Raw genomic sequence first — 23,295 nt, 5'->3', positions numbered from 1 at the left:
GTTCAAGGATTCTGTCCTTCTCAGTTTGGGACAAGTGGTGATAACTGGCATATTAACAAACAAGAGGCATCACACAATCGTTCCACACGACTTCATCCGATTTTTGAGGTTTCATGTCTGTAAAAACTATGCTTTCTACTTGGCTTTTATGCCCCTCCTACAGATTAGAGCTAGGTGCTTGAAAATTAGAACATTTGCAGACCTTACGGATACCTTCTACTTACTCTTGTCCTTCTTGGTGGTGCAATTTCAATATTAAGGAGTGTATTTCCCCCAATGTTTTACCTGGTGCCATAATTGCTCCAGTGATAAATTGATAGACTTGACTACTGTTTGCAGGGTTTGGGACATCAGTTCTGCAATTTAGTCCAAAATTAAATAATTTTACCACTCAATACACGGTTTAGAAGACCCTGGCATCACACCTAGTGTTGATCACGAATATTCTAATCGCAAATTTTTATTGTGAATATCGGCACTTCGAGAATCCTCGAAGATCTAGAATATAGTGCTATATCTTTGTAATCGTGAATATTCTAGATTTTTTTTCATCAGTACCCTCACTGCTTCTTGCTTGTGGGCCAATGAGAAGGCTGCAGTATTTTTGTATCCCTAGCAAGCATCCAATAGGAAAGTTGCCTACCCCTTACTATATTGGAAACTCCACAGCAGCCATTTTCTGCAGTTTTTTTTGCAGTTCTAAGAGGGAGAGAGCAGTGTCATTGCTGTGCTCTGTGCTTTGTTTTGTAATCAAAAACAGTTGCTGTAATGTAAAATTACTTACAGTGATCAGGGGTTCTTCCTCACAGTCACGAAAGTTGCTGCCAACCATTTTCTCCAGTCTCAGGAAACTTCTAGCAGCTTAAAAAATTTAGCAAAAGTGAGCCATGCCTGTATTGCTCGTGCAAACCGCTCATATTACATTGCCGATTTTCGCAATCAAGAAACTAATGACTAGAGATCACGAATTCTAGAATTTGCGAGTTTATGGTGAATATTACCTTTGCTGCTCATCATTAATCACACCATAGGCAGAGTCCACTTCCACATTCTGTGAGGGGTTATCCAGGTAAAGATGATGATGACCTATCTCCAGGATAGGTCATCATTATCACATCGGCGGAGCCGCCACGTTCACCGGAGCTCTGATGAGCTCAGCCAGCTCCCAGTCACTTCAATGGTGTTGAGCTGCAACCATGTACAGTGACATCACATGGCCTAGGAAGAGGCCGCAGTGCGCCAATCTGATATTGATGATAAAGGTCATTAATATAATTTACCAAATAAACCCTTTAACAATATACTCATATTCTTAGGCCCCTTTCACACGAGCGAGTATTCCGTGTGGGTGCAGTGCGTGATGCGAACGTACTGTGCCCGCAAGGAATCCGGACCCATTAATTTTAATGGGGCTGTGTACATGTGCGTTGGTGTTCACGCATCACTTGTGTGTTGTGTGAAAATCGCTGCATGTTCTATATTCAGCGATTTTTCACACAATGCTGGCCCTATTGAAGTGAATGTGGCTGTGTGAAAATCGTATTGCATCCGCAAGCAAGTGTGGATGCAATGTGTTTTTCACAGATGGTTGCTAAGAGATGTTGTTTGTATACATTCAGTTTTTTATCACGCGCATGCAAAAACGCAACAACTGAACACGATCGCAGGCAAAACTGAATGACTTTGTTTGGGAAATTGTGCATTTTTCACTGAACGAATTCGGAACGCATCAGGACCTTATCCGGACACGCTCGTATGCAAAAGGCCTTAGAGTTAAAATTGCATATCTTGAAATTAAAAAAAAACAGCATGTGGTATGCCAGGACTTCAGCTGACCCAGGTTTCCCCTTTTGGCTTCTTCACAAAAATTGTGTACTTGGTATCTGGTGTCAATCAGTGCACGAGTTTCCAAGTTTAATTTACTTGGGCGGTAGGTCTTCATATGGTCCTCACATTATCACGGCCCCTTCTGTCACAGATGTCAGGAGATCAAGGAGACTGGCGGAACGTGGAGGAATCTAACAGCCTCTTTGATTACTCTTTATTCAGTGTTTGTTCTCATCCCCTGTTTCAGGTGTAGCTTAATACTCATTACTCTACCCTATTTATTGTGTCCCCACCCTTCTGACTGTGCGGTAGATAGCTTTATTTGGGTTTGGCTGAGCTGGTGTGAGGTCGTCTCTGGTGTTCCAGCTCGTCCATCACTACATAAGTTAAGTGTTGCGTTTGTTTGTGTTTTGTTTCCTCTTCCTTGCTTGTTGTTACTAGGCCTCACTGAGATGCCTGTTCCTTCATCGGGGAAGGAACAGGTTGCCTCGGCCCTGACAATATTCTTAGGGATCTCTAGGGTATCCAGGGTCCCAGGTTACAGGGTATGGGCATGTACAACCTTCAAGAGGTGCCCATATGGTTAGGAGTCAGGGCAAGGAGTAGGGTTACTAGGAGGTGACCTTTTCCTGTCCCTAGCGTTGAGGCCTAGTATCTTTCCCTCCTGGTTGTCAGTTTGGTGTTTCCTCCTATATCTCATCCGTGTCACACATTATTTAGTGAATAACCCTACATCTCTACCACTGTAAGTATTGGTAGGGGTGGAATATAATCCCCTTTACAGCTCAGCAGTCTCTTCCATAGACATGTACTATGCGACCACTGTAACCCAGGCATTTTCTCCACTTCCCTTCCTTGACTATACTGCTGCTTTGGCATGATGTCAGAAAAATCTATGTGATGTTAAATAAATGTCTGTTAAAAAGGATAAAAATATTATAGCAGTGATAACTTTATTGGCTGGCCAGAAAATTATATTTGCAAGGTTCATCAGGCAGATTTACAAATGAATAACTGAACGAAAAGCACATTTATGATGATACAGATGTTTTTGGCAATAAAATATTGATAATTTCCTTTCTGATAGTAAGGAATGTCCAGCAGTATAAATCTCCCCCTGCCTCATCCACTCAAATCTCTTAGTTTTACAATACTGTACCTTGGATGCCAGATATCAAAGGAGATCAAACAAGTACTCAGTGTGGTAAGGGGATCTGTGGACCACCCTGGCTCGTGGGCCCTGTCACAGATGTGACTGCTCCCTCTCCTATAGTTATGCCATTTAACAGGAAGTAGATGTCTGACAAATATTTCCTGTCATCTGTTAAAGCTCTCATGGGGTTTACACCTGTCTTTCTTTCAGCTTTCCCTTGCAGATAACCCTCCTCTGATTCCTCTCATGGTTTAGAGTTGACTGACAACCCTCCTACTTGAGTATCAATAGAAACTAACATAGTGGACAACTATAGACAAATCTTCATAAAAATAAAAGTGAAAACTAAAATAAATATGACAATTGCCTTCTACAATATCTGTTGTAATTTCTTTTTATGTCAGTTATGTTTCGCATGCGTTTAACAGGTGATATTGAAGGGAACATGCCCTCTTGAACATACACAGTATTTTATATTGTTAAAGGGGTTATGCAGTTTGTTTTAACTGATGATCTATCCTTTGAATAGATCATCAGCATCTGACCGGCGGGGGTCCGACACCCGGGACCCCCGCCGATCAGCTGTTTGAGAAGTCAGCGGAGCTCCAGCAGCGCCTCGGTCTTCTCACTGTTTACCGCTGGCCTGCTGATGTCACGACTAGTATCAACTGGCCTGGGCGGGGCTAAGCTCCATTCAAGTGAACAGAGTTTAGCCGCGCTCAGGCCAGTTGATACTAGTCGTGATGTCACTGGGCCAGCGGTAAACAGTGAGAAGACCGCGGCGCTGCTGGAGCTCCGCTGCTTTCTCAAACAGCTGATCGGCAGGGGTCCTGAGTGTCGGACCCCTGCCGATCAGATGCTGATGATCTATCCAGAGGATACATACTCAATTAAAACAAACTGCAGAACCCCTTTAAGCAGAGATAACTGTCAGTCATGGATTAGTACTTCCCTGTGGACTCCTAAACCCACCGTGAACAGATGTAAATGAATAAAGTACAAGTTATACTGATTGTTTCAGCAGAAAAATATATATTAATCTACTCAGGTCTTGTATAACATGATGTTCGCATTCTGGAATGTATTTTCAATGTAAAGGACTCTCTTTAAATGGGTTTTCTGCTTTTTATGATTTTTTAAGCACGTGCGCGCCGCCTGCCTGCTGAAACAGAAGATTCATACTTACCTGCTCTACGCTGCTTTGGTCCTCCATGCAGCCTCTGTTGCCTCCTTCTTCCTGCCCCTGCACTGTTTTCTTCTGGTGGTGCATTGGCATGGTCACAAGTGCCGCTCCAGCCAATGACTGGCTTCAGCGGTGATGTGGCCACAAGCAGAACATCACTGCTGAAGCCAGTCATTGGCTGGAGTGGTGCATGTGACCATGTCCATGCACCTCCGGTTGTAAACAGCGTGGGGACAAAAAGATGGAGATAGCAGAGGCTTTGCAGAGGACTGGAGCGTCATCGAACAGGTAAGTATGAATCTTCTGTTTAACAGACATGCTTGGGGCACTTAAAAATTATTATAACAGGCAGGGGCGTAGCTAGAACTGACTGGGCCCCACAGCAAATTTTTGTACTGGGCCCCTCCCAAACTTAATGGACACACTCATACACACACTCGCCACATACATGGACGCACTCATACACACACTCGCCACATACATAGACGCACTCATACACGCATTCACCACATACATGGATGCACTCATACACGTACTCACCATATACATGGACGCACTCATACAGGCACTCACCATATACATGGACGCACTCATACACGCATTCACCACATACATGGACGCACTCATACAGGCACTCACCACATACATTGACGCACTCATAAAGGCACTCACAACATACATGGACTCACTCATACAGGCACTCACCACATACATGGATGCACTCATACACTCACCACATACATGGACGCACTCATACACGCATTCACCACATACATGGACGCACTCATACACGTACTCACCATATACATGGACGCACTCATACAGGCACTCACCATATACATGGACGCACTCATACACGCATTCACCACATACATGGACACACTCATACAGGCACTCACCACATACATGGACGCACTCATAAAGGCACTCACCACATACATGGACGCACTCATACAGGCACTCACAACATACATGGACGCACTCATACAGGCACTCACCACATACATGGACGCACTCATAAAGGCACTCACTACATACATGGACGCACTCATACAGGCACTCACAACATACATGGACTCACTCATACAGGCACTCACCACATACATGGATGCACTCATACACTCACCACATACACGGACGCACTCATACACGCACTCACCACATAAATGGACGCACTCATACAGGAACTCACTACATACATGGACGCACGTATACAGGCACTCACCACATACATGGAGGCACTCATACACTCACCACATACATGGACGCTCTAATACAGGCACTCACTACATACATGGACGCACTCATACAGGCACTCACTACATACATGGACGCACTCATACAGGCACTCACTACATACATGGACGCACTCATACAGGCACTCACCACATACATGGACAGACTCACATACGCACTCACCACATATATGGACATATATACTGTGTATATATATATATATATATACACACACACACATTACATACACATGAACTTACAAGTAGTTATACACCTATTTCTACAGACAGACACTATTTCTACAGACAGACACTTACCTTTCCTGTAGACAGCTGATGTCTGGTCCTCACAGGCAGCCTGGAGAAGTAGGTGCCATCACCCCTCTGTGCCATCCAGTGACAGCAGTAGTAGGTTTTAGGCGGGACCAGTCTCCCTCCATAGTCCCACTCCCAGTCCCTCCTCCCCACAGCAGGACAGGTAACAACCCCCCCCCCCCCCCCCCATTTAATAAAACATGAAAAACATGAAAAAAAATTGTCAGGAAGCAGGGGGTGTTACCCCTACTCTGGGACCATGGGCACGGCGCAGGGCACGGGTTCCCCTTCAGCTCGGTAGAACACCTGGTGCCCGAGGTGCGGGTGCACGGCGTGTGCGCAGTACACAGGCTGCTCGCACATTTCCGGGTGCATAGAGTTCCTGCATTATCCGGCTGTCAGGTGTGAGCCTTGCTGAGGGAGATTCCCAGTACACACCTTCCACCTTCCTCGCCTGCCATTGGTTCCTGGGGAGGGTGGTTCCTACCTTCCCTGGCTATAAAGACCTGGCCTGAGCTCTGGTTCATTGCTGAGTTATTCCACCTTATGGTGAACACCTAGCCTCCCTGCAGATCCTTCTATTGCCTGTTGTTTCTTTGTATCCTTCCCGGCTACTGACCCCTGGACTGTCTTCCGCCTTGAACCTTCGCTGCCTGCCTCGACCCGGATTGGACATTGACTACCCCTCTTGGATTATCCCTAAACTTGTACCGCATTCTGGGCTGTCAGCTGCTTACTGCCAGTGGGTTCCTCATCCCACTACTGGCTCCCTGGGAGGTTCGTGACATAATAACTCAGCCTTCACCATGGAACCCGCAAAAGCAGTGGATCCCATGACGGCCATGACCCAGCAACTTAACCTCATGACGCAGGCCTTTCAGGAGATGCAAGCGAGTCATGAGCACCTGCTGCAGAGGGTTGCCACACAGGAGCAGCGCATCGCAGAGCGCACCGCGCTACCACCCTCGCCTCCCCCTACGCCGGCGCGCACCCTGGAAGTGGTCTCTAGCGAGCTGTCAGTCAGCCTCCCTGAGCGGTTTTCAGGAGATCGGAGGAAGTACCGCTCCTTCATCATCTCATGCGAGCTGTTGTTTTCCCTGAAGCCACGTACATATGCCACGGACTTCGTCAAGGTACGCACGGCAATTTCCTTGCTCTCAGGGCCTCCCCAGACCTGGGCGCACCAACTCCTACTAGCCGATGACCCAGTGCTGGCATCTTGGAAGTCCTTTGCCGCAGCTATGCAAAGACTTTATGATGACCCCCTGCGTTCTTCAACCGCCAGGGGTACCTTGCGCACCCTCCGCCAGGGCAGATGTCCAGTGGAGGATTACATCATGGAATTCCGTGAGGTAGCCCCGGATACGGGCTTGAACGAGGTGGCCTTGATTGACCAATTCCTCATCGGTTTGTCCGAGCAGCTCAAGGATGAGCTCGCCCGCATTGGGGTGCCGGGCTCCTTGGGGGGCCTGATGGACTCAGTAACCCACCTGGATCGCCGCTTCCGGGAAAGACGACAGGAGCGACAACAGACCCCGCCTCTAACGGAGCGCCGGTCGGAACCCTTAAGGCTTCCTGTTCCTGTGGCAGCAGACGGTAACCAGGAGGAGCCGATGCAGATCGGGGCTGTTCGGGGTCCCCTGTCCACGGTGGAGAGAACCAGGAGAAGAACCTTGCATCTGTGTTTATATTGCGCAAAACCGGGCCATTTCCTGAAGGACTGTCCCATCAAACCTCCCGAAGGTAGGCCGGAGACACCCACGGTATGCATTAACCTACCTATGTATAACAACTCGTCTCATCTCACCATCCCTGTTTCCCTGCAGCTGGGCAACAACAATATTGATCTCTCTGCCATCATTGATTCGGGCGCAAGCAGCTGTTTTATGGACAAGGATCTGGCTTCCCAACTAGGCATCCCGTTGCGCCCTAAGAAGAACCCATCCCAGCTGCATCTGGTGGATGGCAGCACCCTAAAGACGGGACCTATCGCCATGGAATCACATCCCTTGTTCCTCCGCATCGGCCTTTACCATTCCGAGAAGATCGTGTGGGACATCGTGCCTTCCCCCTTGTTTCCAGTCATTTTAGGCATCCCCTGGCTTAGGAGACACAACCCCACGATTAACTGGACCTCTGGCTCCATCACCTTCACGCCCCCCTCCGGTTCTCCTGTTCACGCGTCTCCGGCTCCAAGCCCTCCTGCGGTTCTGGGCACCGTTGAACACAGACTACCTGACAAATATCGGGACTATGCAGACGTTTTTGAAAAAAAAGGAGCAGACGCCTTGCCGCCACACAGGCCTTATGATTGCCCCATTGACCTGCTCCCTGGAGCCCCACTGCCGTACGGGCGCTTGTACAATCTGTCCGAACCCGAGACCAGGGCCCTGAAGGACTACATAGAGGGGAGCCTAGCGAAGGGGTTCATCCGTCCCTCGACCTCTCCAGTTGGGGCCGGCATCTTCTTTGTGGGGAAAAAAGATGGGGGTCTCCGGCCCTGTGTCGATTACCGGGCCCTGAACGACATCACCAAGAAAAACCGGTACCCACTCCCTCTCATTCCCGACTTGCTGGACAGAGTCAAGGATGCCCGTTTCTTCACCAAGATCGACCTCCGTGGGGCCTACAATCTGATTCGTGTCAGGGAGGGGGATGAGTGGAAGACAGCATTCCGCTCACGGTTTGGGCACTACGAGTACCTTGTCATGCCCTTCGGGCTCTGTAACGCCCCTGCCACATTTCAGTGCTTCATCAATGACGTCTTCCGTGACCTGTTGGATACCCATGTTGTGGTATATCTGGACGATATCCTTGTCTTCTCCAGATCACTGCCACAACACGAACGGCATGTCAAATCGGTGCTCCAACGTCTGCGGACCCACAGTCTCTATGGCAAGCTTGAAAAAAGCACCTTCGAAGTCTCGTCCATTGAGTTCCTGGGCTACATCCTATCCCCAGGTCGAGTGGAGATGGACCCCAGGAAGATCCAGGCCGTCCAGAATTGGCCTGTCCCCCGCAATCGGCGGATGGTGCAGCAGTTCATTGGTTTTGCCAATTTTTACCGCCGATTCATTCGGAACTTTTCAGCGATCTGCGCTCCCATCACTGCTCTGACCAGGAGCAACACCCTGTTTGAATGGACCCCGAAGGTCCAACAGGCATTCCAGCACCTTAAGAGGCTGTTTATACTGGTACAACCGGACGCCTCTTGCCCGTTTTTTTCTGGAGACCGATGCCTCCGAGGGGGCTATCGGGGCTGTTCTCTCCCAGGTCCAAGGGGAGAAGCAGCTTCTCCATCCCGTTGCCTTTTATTCCCGCAAACTCACCGGGGCCGAACGCAACTATGATGTGGGTGAGAGGGAGCTGCTCGCTATCAAGGACGCCCTGGAGGAATGGAGACATTTGCTGGAAGGAGCCGAAAACCCTGTGGTGGTGTACACCGACCATCGCAACCTCGAATATCTCCGCAGTGCCAAGCGACTGCGTCCTCGACAAGCCAGGTGGGCTCTCTTTTTCTCCCGTTTTCGTCTCCAGATTACCTATCGACCGGGATCCAAGAACGGCAAGGCTGATGCCTTGTCCCGTATGTGCTCCTCCGAGGCCGATCCTGCACCTCCGGAACCGATCCTGCCAGCCGCATACTTTCTAGCCACCCAACACTCCTTGATCGAGAGGATCCGACGGGCCAGCATGCCAGCTCCAGAGGAGGCAGCCCATCTGCCAATGAAGCAGGGGCTTTGTTACCACCAACAGTGGATCTACGTCCCAGTCTCCCAGCGACTGCCTGTACTACAGCATCACCATGACCACCCCACAGCAGGCCACCGAGTTAGGCGCAACACCATGGAATGCATCCTACGTCAGTTTTGGTGGCCCTCTTTGGCAGCCGACGTACGCTCCTTCATAGAGTCTTGTTCCGTGTGTGCACTCTACAAACGTCCCACCTCAAAACCTGTTGGGTTATTACAGCCTCTGCCAGTGCCAACCCTTCCATGGCGCAACATAGCCATGGATTTCATTGTGGACTTACCGCCTTCACAAGCCTGTACCACCATCATGGTGGTGGTGGACAGATGTACCAAGATGTCCCACTTCATTCCGACCTCCGGTCTCCCGACGGCCCAAAAAACCTCAGAGTTGTTCCTCCAACACGTGTTCCGGTTGCACGGGCTCCCTGATTCCATCGTCTCAGACCGGGGCTCACAATTCACCTCCCGCTTTTGGACCCAGTTTTGCCGTAGCCTTCATATCACTCGCAGCCTGTCTTCTGCCTATCACCCCCAGTCCAATGGGCAGACCGAAAGGACCAACCAAACTCTCGAACAGTTCCTTCGCTGTTACACATCCCATCTACAAGACGACTGGGTGAGCCATCTCCCCTTCGCGGAATTTTCCTTCAACAATCAGCTTCATTCCTCCACCGGGCTCTCACCATTCTATGCCAACTATGGCTATCATCCCGCAACTCTCCCGGATCTCCCCCTTGATGTCCCAGTGCCTGAAGTGGCTCAACGGCTCCGGCTCCTACGAGAACTGAGGCGGACCCTAACGCAACAACTCCAGGCCGCTCAGCAGCGGCACAAGATGCAGGCAGACCGTAGACGCACAGAATTCCCCAGGTGCAAAGACGGGGACAAGGTGTGGCTTTCCACACAGCACCTCAAGCTGTCCTGTCCCTCCCGAAAACTGGGACCCCGTTACCTTGGTCCTTTTGAGATCGTGAGTATGGTCAACAACGTTGCAGCCAAGCTCCAGTTGCCTACTTCCCTGGGAATCCACCCGGTATTCCACGTGTCCTTGTTGAAACCACACCGTGCCAACCCATTCCCGGACCGGGCACCTGCTCCACCACCTCCCATCCAGGTGAATAACGATGATGAGTATGAAGTCCAGGAGATCCTGGACTCCCGCCGCCGGCGTGGGGTCCTGGAGTATCTCATCCACTGGAAGGGGTACGGTCCCGAGGAGCGTTCCTGGGAGCCCTTGGGGAATGTCCATGCGGCCGCCAAGGTGCGGGCGTTCCATCGGGCTCACCCCGAGAGGCCTTCCCAGGGTCGCGTCCGGAGGCCGCTCCTTGGTGGGGGGCTCTGTCAGGAAGCAGGGGGTGTTACCCCTACTCTGGGACCATGGGCACGGCGCAGGGCACGGGTTCCCCTTCAGCTCGGTAGAACACCTGGTGCCCGAGGTGCGGGTGCACGGCGTGTGCGCAGTACACAGGCTGCTCGCACATTTCCGGGTGCATAGAGTTCCTGCATTATCCGGCTGTCAGGTGTGAGCCTTGCTGAGGGAGATTCCCAGTACACACCTTCCACCTTCCTCGCCTGCCATTGGTTCCTGGGGAGGGTGGTTCCTACCTTCCCTGGCTATAAAGACCTGGCCTGAGCTCTGGTTCATTGCTGAGTTATTCCACCTTATGGTGAACACCTAGCCTCCCTGCAGATCCTTCTATTGCCTGTTGTTTCTTTGTATCCTTCCCGGCTACTGACCCCTGGACTGTCTTCCGCCTTGAACCTTCGCTGCCTGCCTCGACCCGGATTGGACATTGACTACCCCTCTTGGATTATCCCTAAACTTGTACCGCATTCTGGGCTGTCAGCTGCTTACTGCCAGTGGGTTCCTCATCCCACTACTGGCTCCCTGGGAGGTTCGTGACAAAATTGTTTAAACAAAATACTAAATATGAGCGGAGGGGGTTGTAGATTAGATATATGATAGATAGATAGATGGAGTCATGCATGCTGATCACTGCAGTCTGCACAGTCCTGCTTGTACATACACACCTCATATCTCAGCAGCAGTGTGAACCATAGGAATCTAATAGAGCAGTTTCACGTTACGTCATTCCTGTCATGTGACGTCTGCCGGAAGTCGAGCTGCTTTGTGATAGGAGCTTTACAATTCAAGTTAGTAGGCGGGAAATAGTGTGTGCACGGTGATGACAATGCCAGGGACGGGCAGAGGACAGCTGTAGGGCTCACACTGTGTCATTACTAGGTGAGATCATGGCATTGCTGAGGAGTGGGGGCCACTAAGCGCCCAGTGTAGTGGGCGGGGCGCGGGCGGTCCAACATGAGGTAGGCCGGCGGATGCGGTGGAGGGGGCTGGAACGGGGGCGTAGCGGAGGCGGAGCCAGGCTAGCACCAGCGCCGACCGCAGTGCAGGAAAGGAATGAATTTCCCCGCCCCCTCTACCGCCTGAGTCCGCCTCCTACTAACTAGAGGGACTGGGTGGGAGGACTCATCAGGCGGACTCAGGCGGTGGAGGGGGCGGGGAAATTCATTCCTTTCCTGCACTGCGGTCTGCGGGCGGCGCTGGTGCCAGCCTGGCTCCGCCTCCGCTACACCCCCGTTCAGGCCCCCTCCACCGCATCCGCCGGCCTACCTCATGTTGGACCGCCCGCGCCCCGCCCACTACACTGGGCGGGCGGTCGGCCCCCTGGCTGCCTGTGAGTGCTGTGATGTATAAAAAATAAAATAAAAAATGATGCGGTCCGGACGGACGGGCCCCCAGTGGCGTAGGGCCCCATAGCCACTGCTATGGTTGCTATGGCGATCCCTACGCCACTGATAACAGGAAAATTCACACTGTTTTCACTGTACAATATTAATAAGGATTTTTTGGTTCTTTTTTTGACACATTTAATGTGGATAGAGTTTGTTTTATTAACAGATACAAATCATGCAAAGGTTTCTGCGAGATGTATTCCTTCGTGCCCACTGACTGTGCTGTATTGTGGCAGATTAAATCAGTCAATGATCTCAATGTTAATACTGAGTTTTCCATGAGGGCTTCTACTACCTTTCTTCATTTTAAATAGTTAATTATATAGTTAAAAGACATAAGTCCATCAAGTTTAACCAAAGGATAGGGGGGGACATGAATCCCAGAAAGGAATTGAGACTCAGATTTCTACACATTTTCATAAGCATTAATGTAATTTACTTTTAAGAATTCATCTAAACCCTTTTTAAAACTGTCCACTGTTCCTGCTGTGACCACGTCCTGAGGAAGTCTATTCCACAGCTTCACAGTTCTTACAGTAAAGAAGCTTTGACGCTTCTGGGGACTGAACTTTTTCTTCTCTAGTCAGAGGCACTGCCCCCTTGTCTTTTGAGGGCATTTTATATGGAAAAGTTTTTCACCATGCCCCTTATCAGTTTAGTTGCTCTCCTTTGTACTTTTCCAGCTCCAGGGCATCTTTTCTATCGACTGGTGCCAAGAACTAAATTGCATATTCCTAATGAGGCTGCACCAAAGCTTTGTAAAGTGGTAGTATTACATCCCTGACTGGCGAGTCCATGCCTCGCTTAATGCATGACAATATCCTGATGGCCTTAGAAGCAGCTGATTGACATTGTATGCTGTTATTTAATCTATGATCAATAAGTACACCCAAATCCTTCTCTACAAGTGACTCTTCCAGTGCCACATCACCTAGGACATATGATGCATAGAGATTATTACTACCAAGATGCATAACTTTACATTTATCCACATTGAACCTCATTTGCCAAGTTGATACCCAATCATTTAGAGTGTCCAGCAGTTTTTGGACATCTTTCTTAGACAGTACTATATAGCTTAGTGAGTACTACATAGCTTAGTGTCATCTGCAAAAATAGAAATGGTGCTATTAATTCCATCCTCAATATCATTAATAAATTAAATAATAGAGGGCCCAGCACTGAACCTTGGGGTATACCACTTATAACCCGGAACCATTCTGAATAGGAATCATTGACCATTACTCTCTGGACACTGTCCTTCAGCCAGTTTTCAATCCAATTACAAACTATAATTTCCAAGCCTATAGACCTTACTTTACCTATGAAAAATCTATGAGGGACAGTATCAAAAGCCTTTGCAAAATCCAGAAACGCTAGATTCACAGCTGCCCCTCTGTCAAAGCTTCTACTCACCTCCTCATAAAAACAAACCAGGGTTGTCTGACAACTTATGTCTTTGGTAAACTCATATTGGTTATCATTTATGATATTATTTACAGTCACATACTCCGGTATATAGTCCCTTAAAGGGTTTCTACCACTTCGGTGTCACATATTTAGCTGTCAGACACTAGCGATCCGCTAGTGTCTGCTCTGCCCAACCATCCTAATATAATTGCTTTTGGGGCAGCCGTTTTGCTAAAAAAATAACTTTTATTAATATGCTAATGAGCCTCTAGGTGCTATGGGGGCGTCATTAGCACCTAGAGGCTCCGTCTACCTTCAGAAACTGCCGCCGCCCAGCGCGTCCCTCCAGCCCGCCCATCTCTTCCTGAATGCGATCCTCCTTGTGAGCGCCTGTATTCGGCGCATGCGCAGTGAATGTCTGACAGCTTCCCTGCTCAGACATCTCCACTGCGCCTGTTCCTCGGAGCACTATGGCGTCATCGCGCAGGCGCAGTGGAGATGTCTCAGCAAGGAAGCGGTCAGACATTCACTGCGCATGCGCAGAATACATACGCTCACAAGGAGGATCGCATTCAGGAAGAGATGGGCGGGCTGGAGGGACGCGCTCGGCGGCGGCAGTTTCTGAAGGTAGACGGAGCCTCTAGGTGCTAATGACGCCCCCATAGCACCTAGAGGCTCATTAGCATATTAATAAAAGTTATTTTTTTAGCAAAACGGCTGCCCCAAAAGCAATTATATTAGGATGGTTGGGCAGAGCAGACACTAGCGGATCGCTAGTGTCTGACAGCTAAATATGTGACACCGAAGTGGTAGAAACCCTTTAAGAGTTCTTCAAAGGTTTTTTCCCACAACAGAAGTTAAACTAACTGGTCTATAATTACCCGTGGAAGACCTAGATCCCTTTTGAATATGGGCATCATATTTGCTTGCAGCAGTCACTTTGCACTATACCGGTCCCTTTAAAAATTTTAAACAGGGGCACAGCAATGACTGAACTGAGCTTTTTAAGAACTCTTCGGTGTAATCCATCTGGACCCGGAGCCTTGTTCACATTTACCTTATTTAACTTAGCTTGGACCTCATCTATAGTTAGCCAATTGAGTATATTACTGGATGTACTAATAGCTCTGGCACCACTAATAAAATCTCCCATTTAAAAACCCATTTAGTAACTTTTCCTTATCTAAGTGCCTTTTCCTTATCTTCTGTCACTATCCCCCTTTACCATTAATTAGGGGACCTACCTTCTCTGACCTTGTTTTTTTTAGCATTTATATATTTTATACATTCATATGTTCTTTTTTGTCAACTTCTCTCAGTTCATTTTCACAGTTGATTCAAAATGCATACTTTCTGCCTCACAGCAGAAATTTTTAGCGGGATGGACCAATTATGCAGTTAGAGTGGTTGTCTCATTGATTATGCAGTCTCCTAAAACCACTGCACAGCATTACATAGTAACATAGTATATAAGGCCAAAAAAAGACATTTGTCCATCCAGTTCGGCCTGTCATCCTGCAAGTTGATCCAGAGGAAGGCAAAAAAAAACTGTGAGGTAGAAGCCAATTTTCCGCACTTTAGGGGAATAAAAAATTCCTCCCGACTCCAATCAGGCAATCAGAATAGCTCCCTGGATCAACGACCCCTCTCTAGTAGCTATAGCCTGTAATATTATTACACTCCAGAAATACATCCAGGCCCCTTTTGAATTCCTATATTGTACTCATCATAACCACCTCCTCAGGCACAGAGTTCCATAGTCCCACTGCTCTTACCGTAAAGAATCCTCTTCTATGTTTGTGTACAAACCTTCTTTCCTCCAGACGCAGAGGATGTCCCCTCGTCACAGTCACAGTCCTGGGCAGGGGTGGGATTCAAATTTTTAACAACAGGTTCCCTACTCAGCGGTGGATACGCAGCGCGTCACGAGTCATGACACATATATACATACACCATATATATGCAACACAGTCACGACATATTTACATACACCATATATACACTACACACAAATACACTATACACATACCACTCAACTTTTAAAAAGCCTTAGGCCCCCTCTTTGTTATTACTGTAATGGCCCCCTCTTTATTATTAATATAATGACCCCCTCTTTTTTATTAATATAATGGCCCCCTCTTTATTATTAATATAATGGCCCCCTCTTTATTATTAATATAATGGCCCCCACTTTAATAACAAAGAGGGGGCCATTACATTAATAACAAAGAGGGGGCCATTACATTAATAATAAAGAGGGGGCCATTACATTAATAATAAAGAGGGGGCCATTACATTAATAATAAAGAGGGGGCCATTATATTAATAATAAAGAGGGGGCCATTACATAGTGGAGTACCGCTTAAAAAAGCTGCTCTTACTCTGTGGGCAAAATAGATGTGTTTCCCTGTGTGTGGCCACCTTAAATATTGTCATCAACCCCATCCATAACTCTTGTTTGGCTAAAAGAATCTAAACATTGGGTCAGGATGAGGGGAAGGTGGAGTAGGCACCTGCTTAGGAGAAATAATTAATACTTACCTCTCTCTCCTTCACAGCTTGTGGCATCCTGGTACAGGCGGTCACCAATGCCTCGCTCACTGTGCCTTCCCGCGCCGCGTCATCTCGCGAGATCCGCCGCAGGAGGTCACAGTGAGGTACGTGACTAAGTCCTGCGTCGCACCTCAACTGAAGCCGCTCCCCCGGCCCCTCCTCACTTCGCCTGCCCAGCTGCCCTGCACAGTGCGCGTCACACAGGGCCTCTCCTCTCGGCTTCCGCTCCGCCCCCACCCCTATAGCTACGCCACTGGTGCAGGCGCAGCTGCAGGACCGGGTCGGGATCCCTGCTTCTCACCGGTCCTGCGAACCGCCTGTAATTTTAACAAACGGTTCGGCAGAACCGGAGAGAACCGGCTGGATCCCATGCCTGGTCCTGGGGATAAATAGATGATGGGAGAGATCTCTGTACTGTCCCCTGATATATTTATACATAGTAATTAGATCTCCCCTCAGTCGTCTTTTTTCTAAAGTAAATAACCCTAATTTTGATAATCTTTCAGGGTACTGTAGTTGCCCCATTCCAGTTATTACTTTAGTTGCCCTCCTCTGGACCCTCTCCAGCTCTGCTATGTCTGCCTTGTTCACTGGAGCCCAGAACTGTACACAGTACTCCATGTGTGGTCTGACTAATGATTTGTAAAGTGGTAGGACTATGTTCTCATCACGGGCATCTATGCCCCTTTTGATGCAACTCATTATCTTATTGGCCTTGGCAGCAGCTGCCTGACACTGGATTTTGCAGCTTAGTTTGCTGTTTATTAAAATTCCTAGATCCTTTTCCATGTCAGTGTTAAGGACACTGTATTTCATGTACCTTGTGCCATTGGCTGTATAAAGTGTGAATAACCTAGTTGTGTAGCTAGGGGGAGCTGAAACCTTCTCATCCTCTCAGGAAGGAAGTTCCTAGTCAGTCTAGAGTTAGCTCTAGTAGAGTGAACACCTAACAGCGTTGTAGAGCAGAGACGTAGGGAATCCTCCTACCGGATTAAAACATATACAAGTGACAGTTTACATACCAGCTCTCAAAAGAAAGAGACATTCCAGAATGTTTGGTGGTCACAAAAAGATTGTGCAGCATTTGTCATAGAAGGTAACTGCCTACACCCTGGCTTTTAGGCTTCTCTGTATGTGATAGGACCAAACAAACCTCAGGCTTCCCATCATAGCCAAATGGCAGAAAGGGCCTCAGTCAAAGACTGTAGTCTCTTGAGGAAACTGGATATAAATATATATCTGGTGATAGAGAAGGTGCATCATTTTAGGCTGAAAAAGGAGAGATTGTACAGCCTGATTAAGGCTCTATTCAGACGTCCGCACTTTGGGTCCAGATCCATTCCGCAGTTATGCGGAATGGGTGTGGACCCATTCATTTTCAATGGGGACGGAAAAGATGCGGACAGCACACAGTGTGCTGTCCGCATCCGCATTTTATAGACCGCTGCCCCTAACTTCCGGTCCGCGACTCCGCAAAAAAATAGAACATTTCCTATTCTTGTCCACAGCTGCGGACAAGAATAGGCATTTCTTTTGGGGTGCTGGCCCGGTGTTTTGAGGATCGTCAATTTTCAGATCCGCAGAACACTGCAGACGTGTGAATGGACCCTAAAGGAGAGAAACTAGCCTCCGTGAATTCAACCTTGGGAATTGCTTATGTCAGCTGTAAAAATTGCATTTCATGTATGCAATGCTTGTGTAAATCCCCTGTTGACTGGCTTCAATAAAGTACTGTGGTTTGTTGCACTGAAATTTGGTCGTGTCTTTGTACCGCATTGTACTACAGTTTGCATCATCATTTTCACTACATGGTCTCAGGAAGCACTGGTGAGGACAACCACTGTGAATACTACAACCCCCATCTTTCTCACTACTGTTACTTTCATCCTCTCCACCTCCTCACTAGGCCGCTGCAATTATATCACAAAGGTTACAGTCTCTTTCTTGTTGGAGAGTTAAAAAATTCTTCTTAAACTGTTTCATCCACTAGTAGTGCAGGGCTTGGTAGAATGAGGGTTGTATAATATGTTCATATTTGTAATATGTACCTTTTTATTGTGTTTTGATATAAGTAATATAAAATCAAAGAAGGATACAGGTAACCACTAAAGGGGGCAAATCTTGGTCAGATGATCACTAACAAGTGTTCATGGGAATGTTCGTTAGTGATTATCTGGAGACTGGCGGTAAAAACGCCTCCTTCCCAACAATCGTCTGCAAAATTGGCCCATGTAAAGGGGCCTTAAGTGAGCCATTATGTTTGACTCTAAATTGTAGTTATTTTAATTGACGGCAATTTCTGCTTCATTATAGGTGAGAAGTAGGTGTCTGGAGCTTGGGGCAAAGAACGTGTCTCTGGTTGTTGCTGACATGGGATCACCAGAGGCTCGGGAGAGAATTGTGGAAAAAGCCATCATTGATATGGGTAAGAAAAGGGAGAGCAAGCAAAATGATAAAATCAGTTCATCACATGCTAAATTCAATTTCTTCCATAATACACTGAATGCTGGAAAATGAGTGATTGCTAATGTTAACTGTTGCTACAATATTTTAGTTTATAGACTTAGGACCGTCAAAGGGTGCTCCGATATGATGGGCATGTGTGACGGACGTAGTCCTGTGTTTCTGTTATCTCAATTATCTAAATATCTGATATCTCAATGATAGCTTACAGGCTGAACAAAAGCACTCAAAAACAAAATCAGATGCTTCTACATCCAAGGCCATTTATCTTCAGTTTTATTTATTAAAAAACTTTGAGAGTTCTGTACGAAGTAACATTTTTTTTTTAAAAGGCTACACCAGCTACATCCATTTTACAGCTGTTTTTTGTTAAAAAAAACACTTCTATTAACAATTTTCTGCTGGTTTATTATAGATAAACTCTTCATCAGTTCAATAAGAATTTAACTTTAAGCATCACTAACTTTTCAAAACACTGTTGACATGTCATAGAGACATATCAAACGTTTGGATTGTTGGGGTTCAGAATGCTGTGACCCCCATCGATCTTTAAAACGAGGGCTGAGAAGCATGCGCATATTGCGCTCTCTCTCCTCAATGCATGTAAAGGGGTCCATAGAAGTCTGTGAGCCTATCTCGATTCCTTTCTTAGCAGCAAGGGGAGCATGAAATGCGCACTTCTCTCCCCTTATTCTATAGATCAGTAGGGCTCTCAGCACTCACAACCCCAACAATCAAAAGTATTGATATGTCTCTATGACATATCAAAGGTTTTCTGAAATGTTAGATTACCTTTTAGAAAAAGTGTTTATGACCTGTCAAGAGTTCAGAGATAAGGGCTACAGACTGAGGCATCAGGGCAAAAAGCCTACTAGTCTGCAAAGTCTTTAGTGAAAGCTAAAGAAGAAAAATTGTTGAATTTTTTAAAATAAAGACCAATTAAAAAAATTTTTTTTTTTTTTGCTAAAATAGGTAAAATGCAATAATAAAAGATATGCCCCCAAAGGTGTTCATGTCTAACTGTCTCTTTTATTGGATTGTCTCTGCTGGAAGGCATGAACGCTACCATTGAGCCACAGGCTTCATTTTGTCAATGGAAGGATTCTCTCTCACCAACAATCTCACTAGTGTTCTTCGCATGGTTACATTGTATGATTGTTTTGTTTGTTTAAATTGTTTAAAATATATATATATATATATATTAGTATATATACAACTAATATATATTATAGTGATTATATATATATATATATATATATATATATACAGTACAGACCAAAAGTTTGGACACACCTTCTCATTCAAAGAGCTTTCTTTATTTTCATGACTATGAAAATTGTAGATTCACACTGAAGGCATCAAAACTATGAATTATATACATAACAAAAAAGTGTGAAACAACTGAAAATATGTCATATTCTAGGTTCTTCAAAGCTACCTCTTGAAGCTCATCAAGAGAATGCCAAGAGTGTGCAAAGCAGTAATCAAAGCAAAAGGTGGCTACTTTGAAGAACCTAGAATATGACATATTTTCAGTTGTTTCACACTTTTTTGTTATGTACCGTATTTTTCGCCGTATAAGACGCACCAGCGTATAAGACGCACCTAGGTTTTTGGGGAGGAAAATAAGAAAAAAAAATTTTTTAACCAAAAGGTGTGCTGTGGGTTTGGAACTAGGTGGTCTGTGGATGGCACTATTACTGGGGATCTGTGGATGACGGACACGGTTATGGGGGGATCTGTGGATGACGGACACGGTTATGGGGGCAACTGTGGATGACGGACACTGTTATGGGGGAACTGTGGATGACGGACACTGTTATGGGGGAACTGTGGATGACGGACACTGTTATGGGGGAACTGTGGATGACAGACACTGTTATGGGGGAACTGTGGATGACAGACACTGTTATGGGGGATCTGTGGCTGGCACTGTTACAGGGGGGGGATCTGTGGACCCTCCCAGCCCATAACTGTGCCATCCACACATCCCCCGCCGCTCCAGTATACTAATATAATATGTCTGATTTAATTAATGGTTATTAAATATGCATCTTTATTCCTAATAGTACCTTAAATCCTAAGCGCTTCAGTACAATGCCGGCAGGCCAGGCAGCCGGCGCGTCGCGTCACTCACTGACGTCACTTGCCTGCGCCGCCTGCTTCATTCATAAAGTAGGCGGCGCAGGCACGTGACATCAGGGAGTTACGCTGCCGCCCGCCCGGCCTGCATTGTACGGATGCGCTTAGGATTTAAGGTACTATTAGGCATAAAGGGGCATATTTAATAACCATTAATTGAATATGACATATTTTATTAGTACACCGGAGCGGCGGGGCGGGCCTTTAGTACAGTGACTGCACCGCCCCGCCGCTATTGCCGGCCCCAGCTCCTCCTCCCAGTCCCTCCCAGAGTCCCCGCTCGCTTTACATCGCTGCCAGCGATGTAAAACTGACTGCATTCGCCGTATAAGACGCAGGGGCATTTTCCCCCCATTTTGGGGGAAGAAAAAGTGCGTCTTATACGGCGAAAAATACGGTATTTAATTCCACATGTGTTAATTCATAGTTTTGATGCCTTCAGTGTGAATTTACAATTTTCATAGTCATGAAAATAAAGAAAACTCTTTGAATGAGAAGGTGTGCCAAACCTTTGGTCTGTACTATATTTTCTCAGATGCCATTATAGACTCAAGTTCATTGATCTTATTCCCTAAACTGCGAGCATTTGTAGACAAGACTCTGAGCTTGTCATTTCTTAACCTATGTGCTACTGACATCTTCTGGCATTGTTCAGGGGGGCAGTTGGACTGCTGCATTATAACTCTTTTGCCCCCCTTTCCTAGTTTAAATGCTCCTTAGAAAATACTTTGAACTGTTCACTGAGGACATTCGTTCCCTTGAGAGAAAGATGCAAACCATCTTTCTTGTACAGATTCTTTTCCATTTCAACTAGAGCTAACATGAGACACAAAGCCAAACCCTTGGTTCAGACACCATTCACCAAGCCATACATTGAATTCCTTAATGCACATCTTCCTGTCATGCTGAAGGTTATGCACAGGCAAAACTGCAGAGAATGAAACAGTCGAAGCAACCTCCCGTATATCATTACCAAGTGTGTGAAAAGCTTCCTCATTGCAAGCCAGATCATTTGTCCCAAGATGGACAATAACATCCACCTCCCTTTCCTGTTTTGCTTGCCTAACAATATAAGGATAAGTTGTCTGTCCCTGCTAGCGGTAGCACCAGGGAGACATCTCACAAAACCATTTTCCTCAAACTTCACACCTCTTATGATAGAATCGCCCACCAACAGCTGCTTACTATCAGTACTCACCTTATCCTTTTTGTCTTTGGCTGCAGTCTTGCATACTTTAGGCATCGGATATGATTGTTCCTCACCCACTGTGCTTGAGCCAGCCTCCATGTTGCTCTTGCGCTCTGAAAGTGCTGCAAGTGAATTATGGAGAGCCACAGACTGTGCGACATGTCTTCTATCCACAAGTCTAAGTCTACCAGAACCTGCAGTAGCCCATCTTCCATTTCTAGGGGGCCTCTGTGGCAGTGGCATTGCAATGTTCCCAGCCTGAGTTTGTTTAACAGTTAATTTACAAATCTCGGATTTCAAAAATGCGATTTTCTGCTGCATTGTGGAGAGCTGTCTACAGATCAGACAGCATCCAAACCTCTGAAGAGTGGAACCTGAAATAAAAGCACAACAATTCCTGCACAGAACCTGGTCTGCCATTGTAAAGAGGTGAAAGATTTTAAACAAACAAATCTAACTTTTTTCGATTGTATCCACCTGCAGATTACCTCCTGAGTATCTCCTGAATATCTCAGATTCACTTAGTAATGCTGCAAGTTATAATTAGGCAAGCTAATACTATGTTGCTATATATACACACACTCCCACAAAAGCTCCTCCCCCAACAACAAATTTAACACCTTAATCACCCTATGCTTATTTGCAATAAGATAATAGCAAAAACCTGTGTCTGAGCACAGTGTCTGAGCAGCCACCAAAAACACAGCTGAAGTTCTGCTACAGTGGAAAAGCTCTAAGTTAGTCTCCTGAATATCTCAGATGCACTTAGTAATGCTGCACTTGAGAATGCTGCAAGCTATATTGTTCACTTCTCCTGACTTCTCCAAACTCTTCACCCTTTTGTGAAATAACCCTGTGGGTGTTGTTGGTGTGTGCAACTAATACTACTTACCTTGTACCAATTTTACACAGCCGGCCACTTCCTACCTACCGGTACTTAAAATTAGACATTAAACTAAACTACATTTATAATAAAACTATTTACTTACCAAAGAAGCTATTCAGTCGTCTGCTATGCCGTCCTCTGCTTGCTTCTGCAGATTCTTTCCCCTCCTTTCAGTCTCTCCTCAGTGCGCAGGGGATCTGTGGATGACACACTGTTATGGGGGATCTGTGGATGACACAAAATACATTGCCATAGCCTATGCACCTGCATAGTCTGCAGTCAAAAACATTATAAAAATTGTCATGCGACATTGGTGCGACATCAATGTCGCACGACACATGTAGCAGTGTAGTTGTTCCCTATGTGTCGTGCGACACATGTCATCATGTGGCCCTAGCTTAAAGCTGACCTACAGCAGTGAAGAAAAATGTCT

The 23,295-nt window shown here is 46.7% G+C and overlaps 1 protein-coding gene across 1 annotated transcript in view; it reads left to right on the top strand.

The window, feature by feature from the left end:
- Positions 1–23,295, top strand: part of LOC122927370 (hydroxysteroid 11-beta-dehydrogenase 1-like protein) — an 83,811-nt gene that overhangs the window by 45,162 nt on the left and 15,354 nt on the right. The window contains exon 3 of the mRNA XM_044279165.1: positions 18,496–18,607. Within this exon, the coding sequence (XP_044135100.1) occupies positions 18,496–18,607 (112 nt within the window). The remainder of the gene's footprint in view (positions 1–18,495; positions 18,608–23,295) is intronic.

This window comes from Bufo gargarizans, chromosome 1 (genome assembly GCF_014858855.1).
Source record: "Bufo gargarizans isolate SCDJY-AF-19 chromosome 1, ASM1485885v1, whole genome shotgun sequence".
Lineage (NCBI taxonomy): Eukaryota > Metazoa > Chordata > Amphibia > Anura > Bufonidae > Bufo > Bufo gargarizans.
Note: the sequence above shows the minus strand (reverse complement) of the source record. Positions and strands in the feature narration are given on the sequence as shown.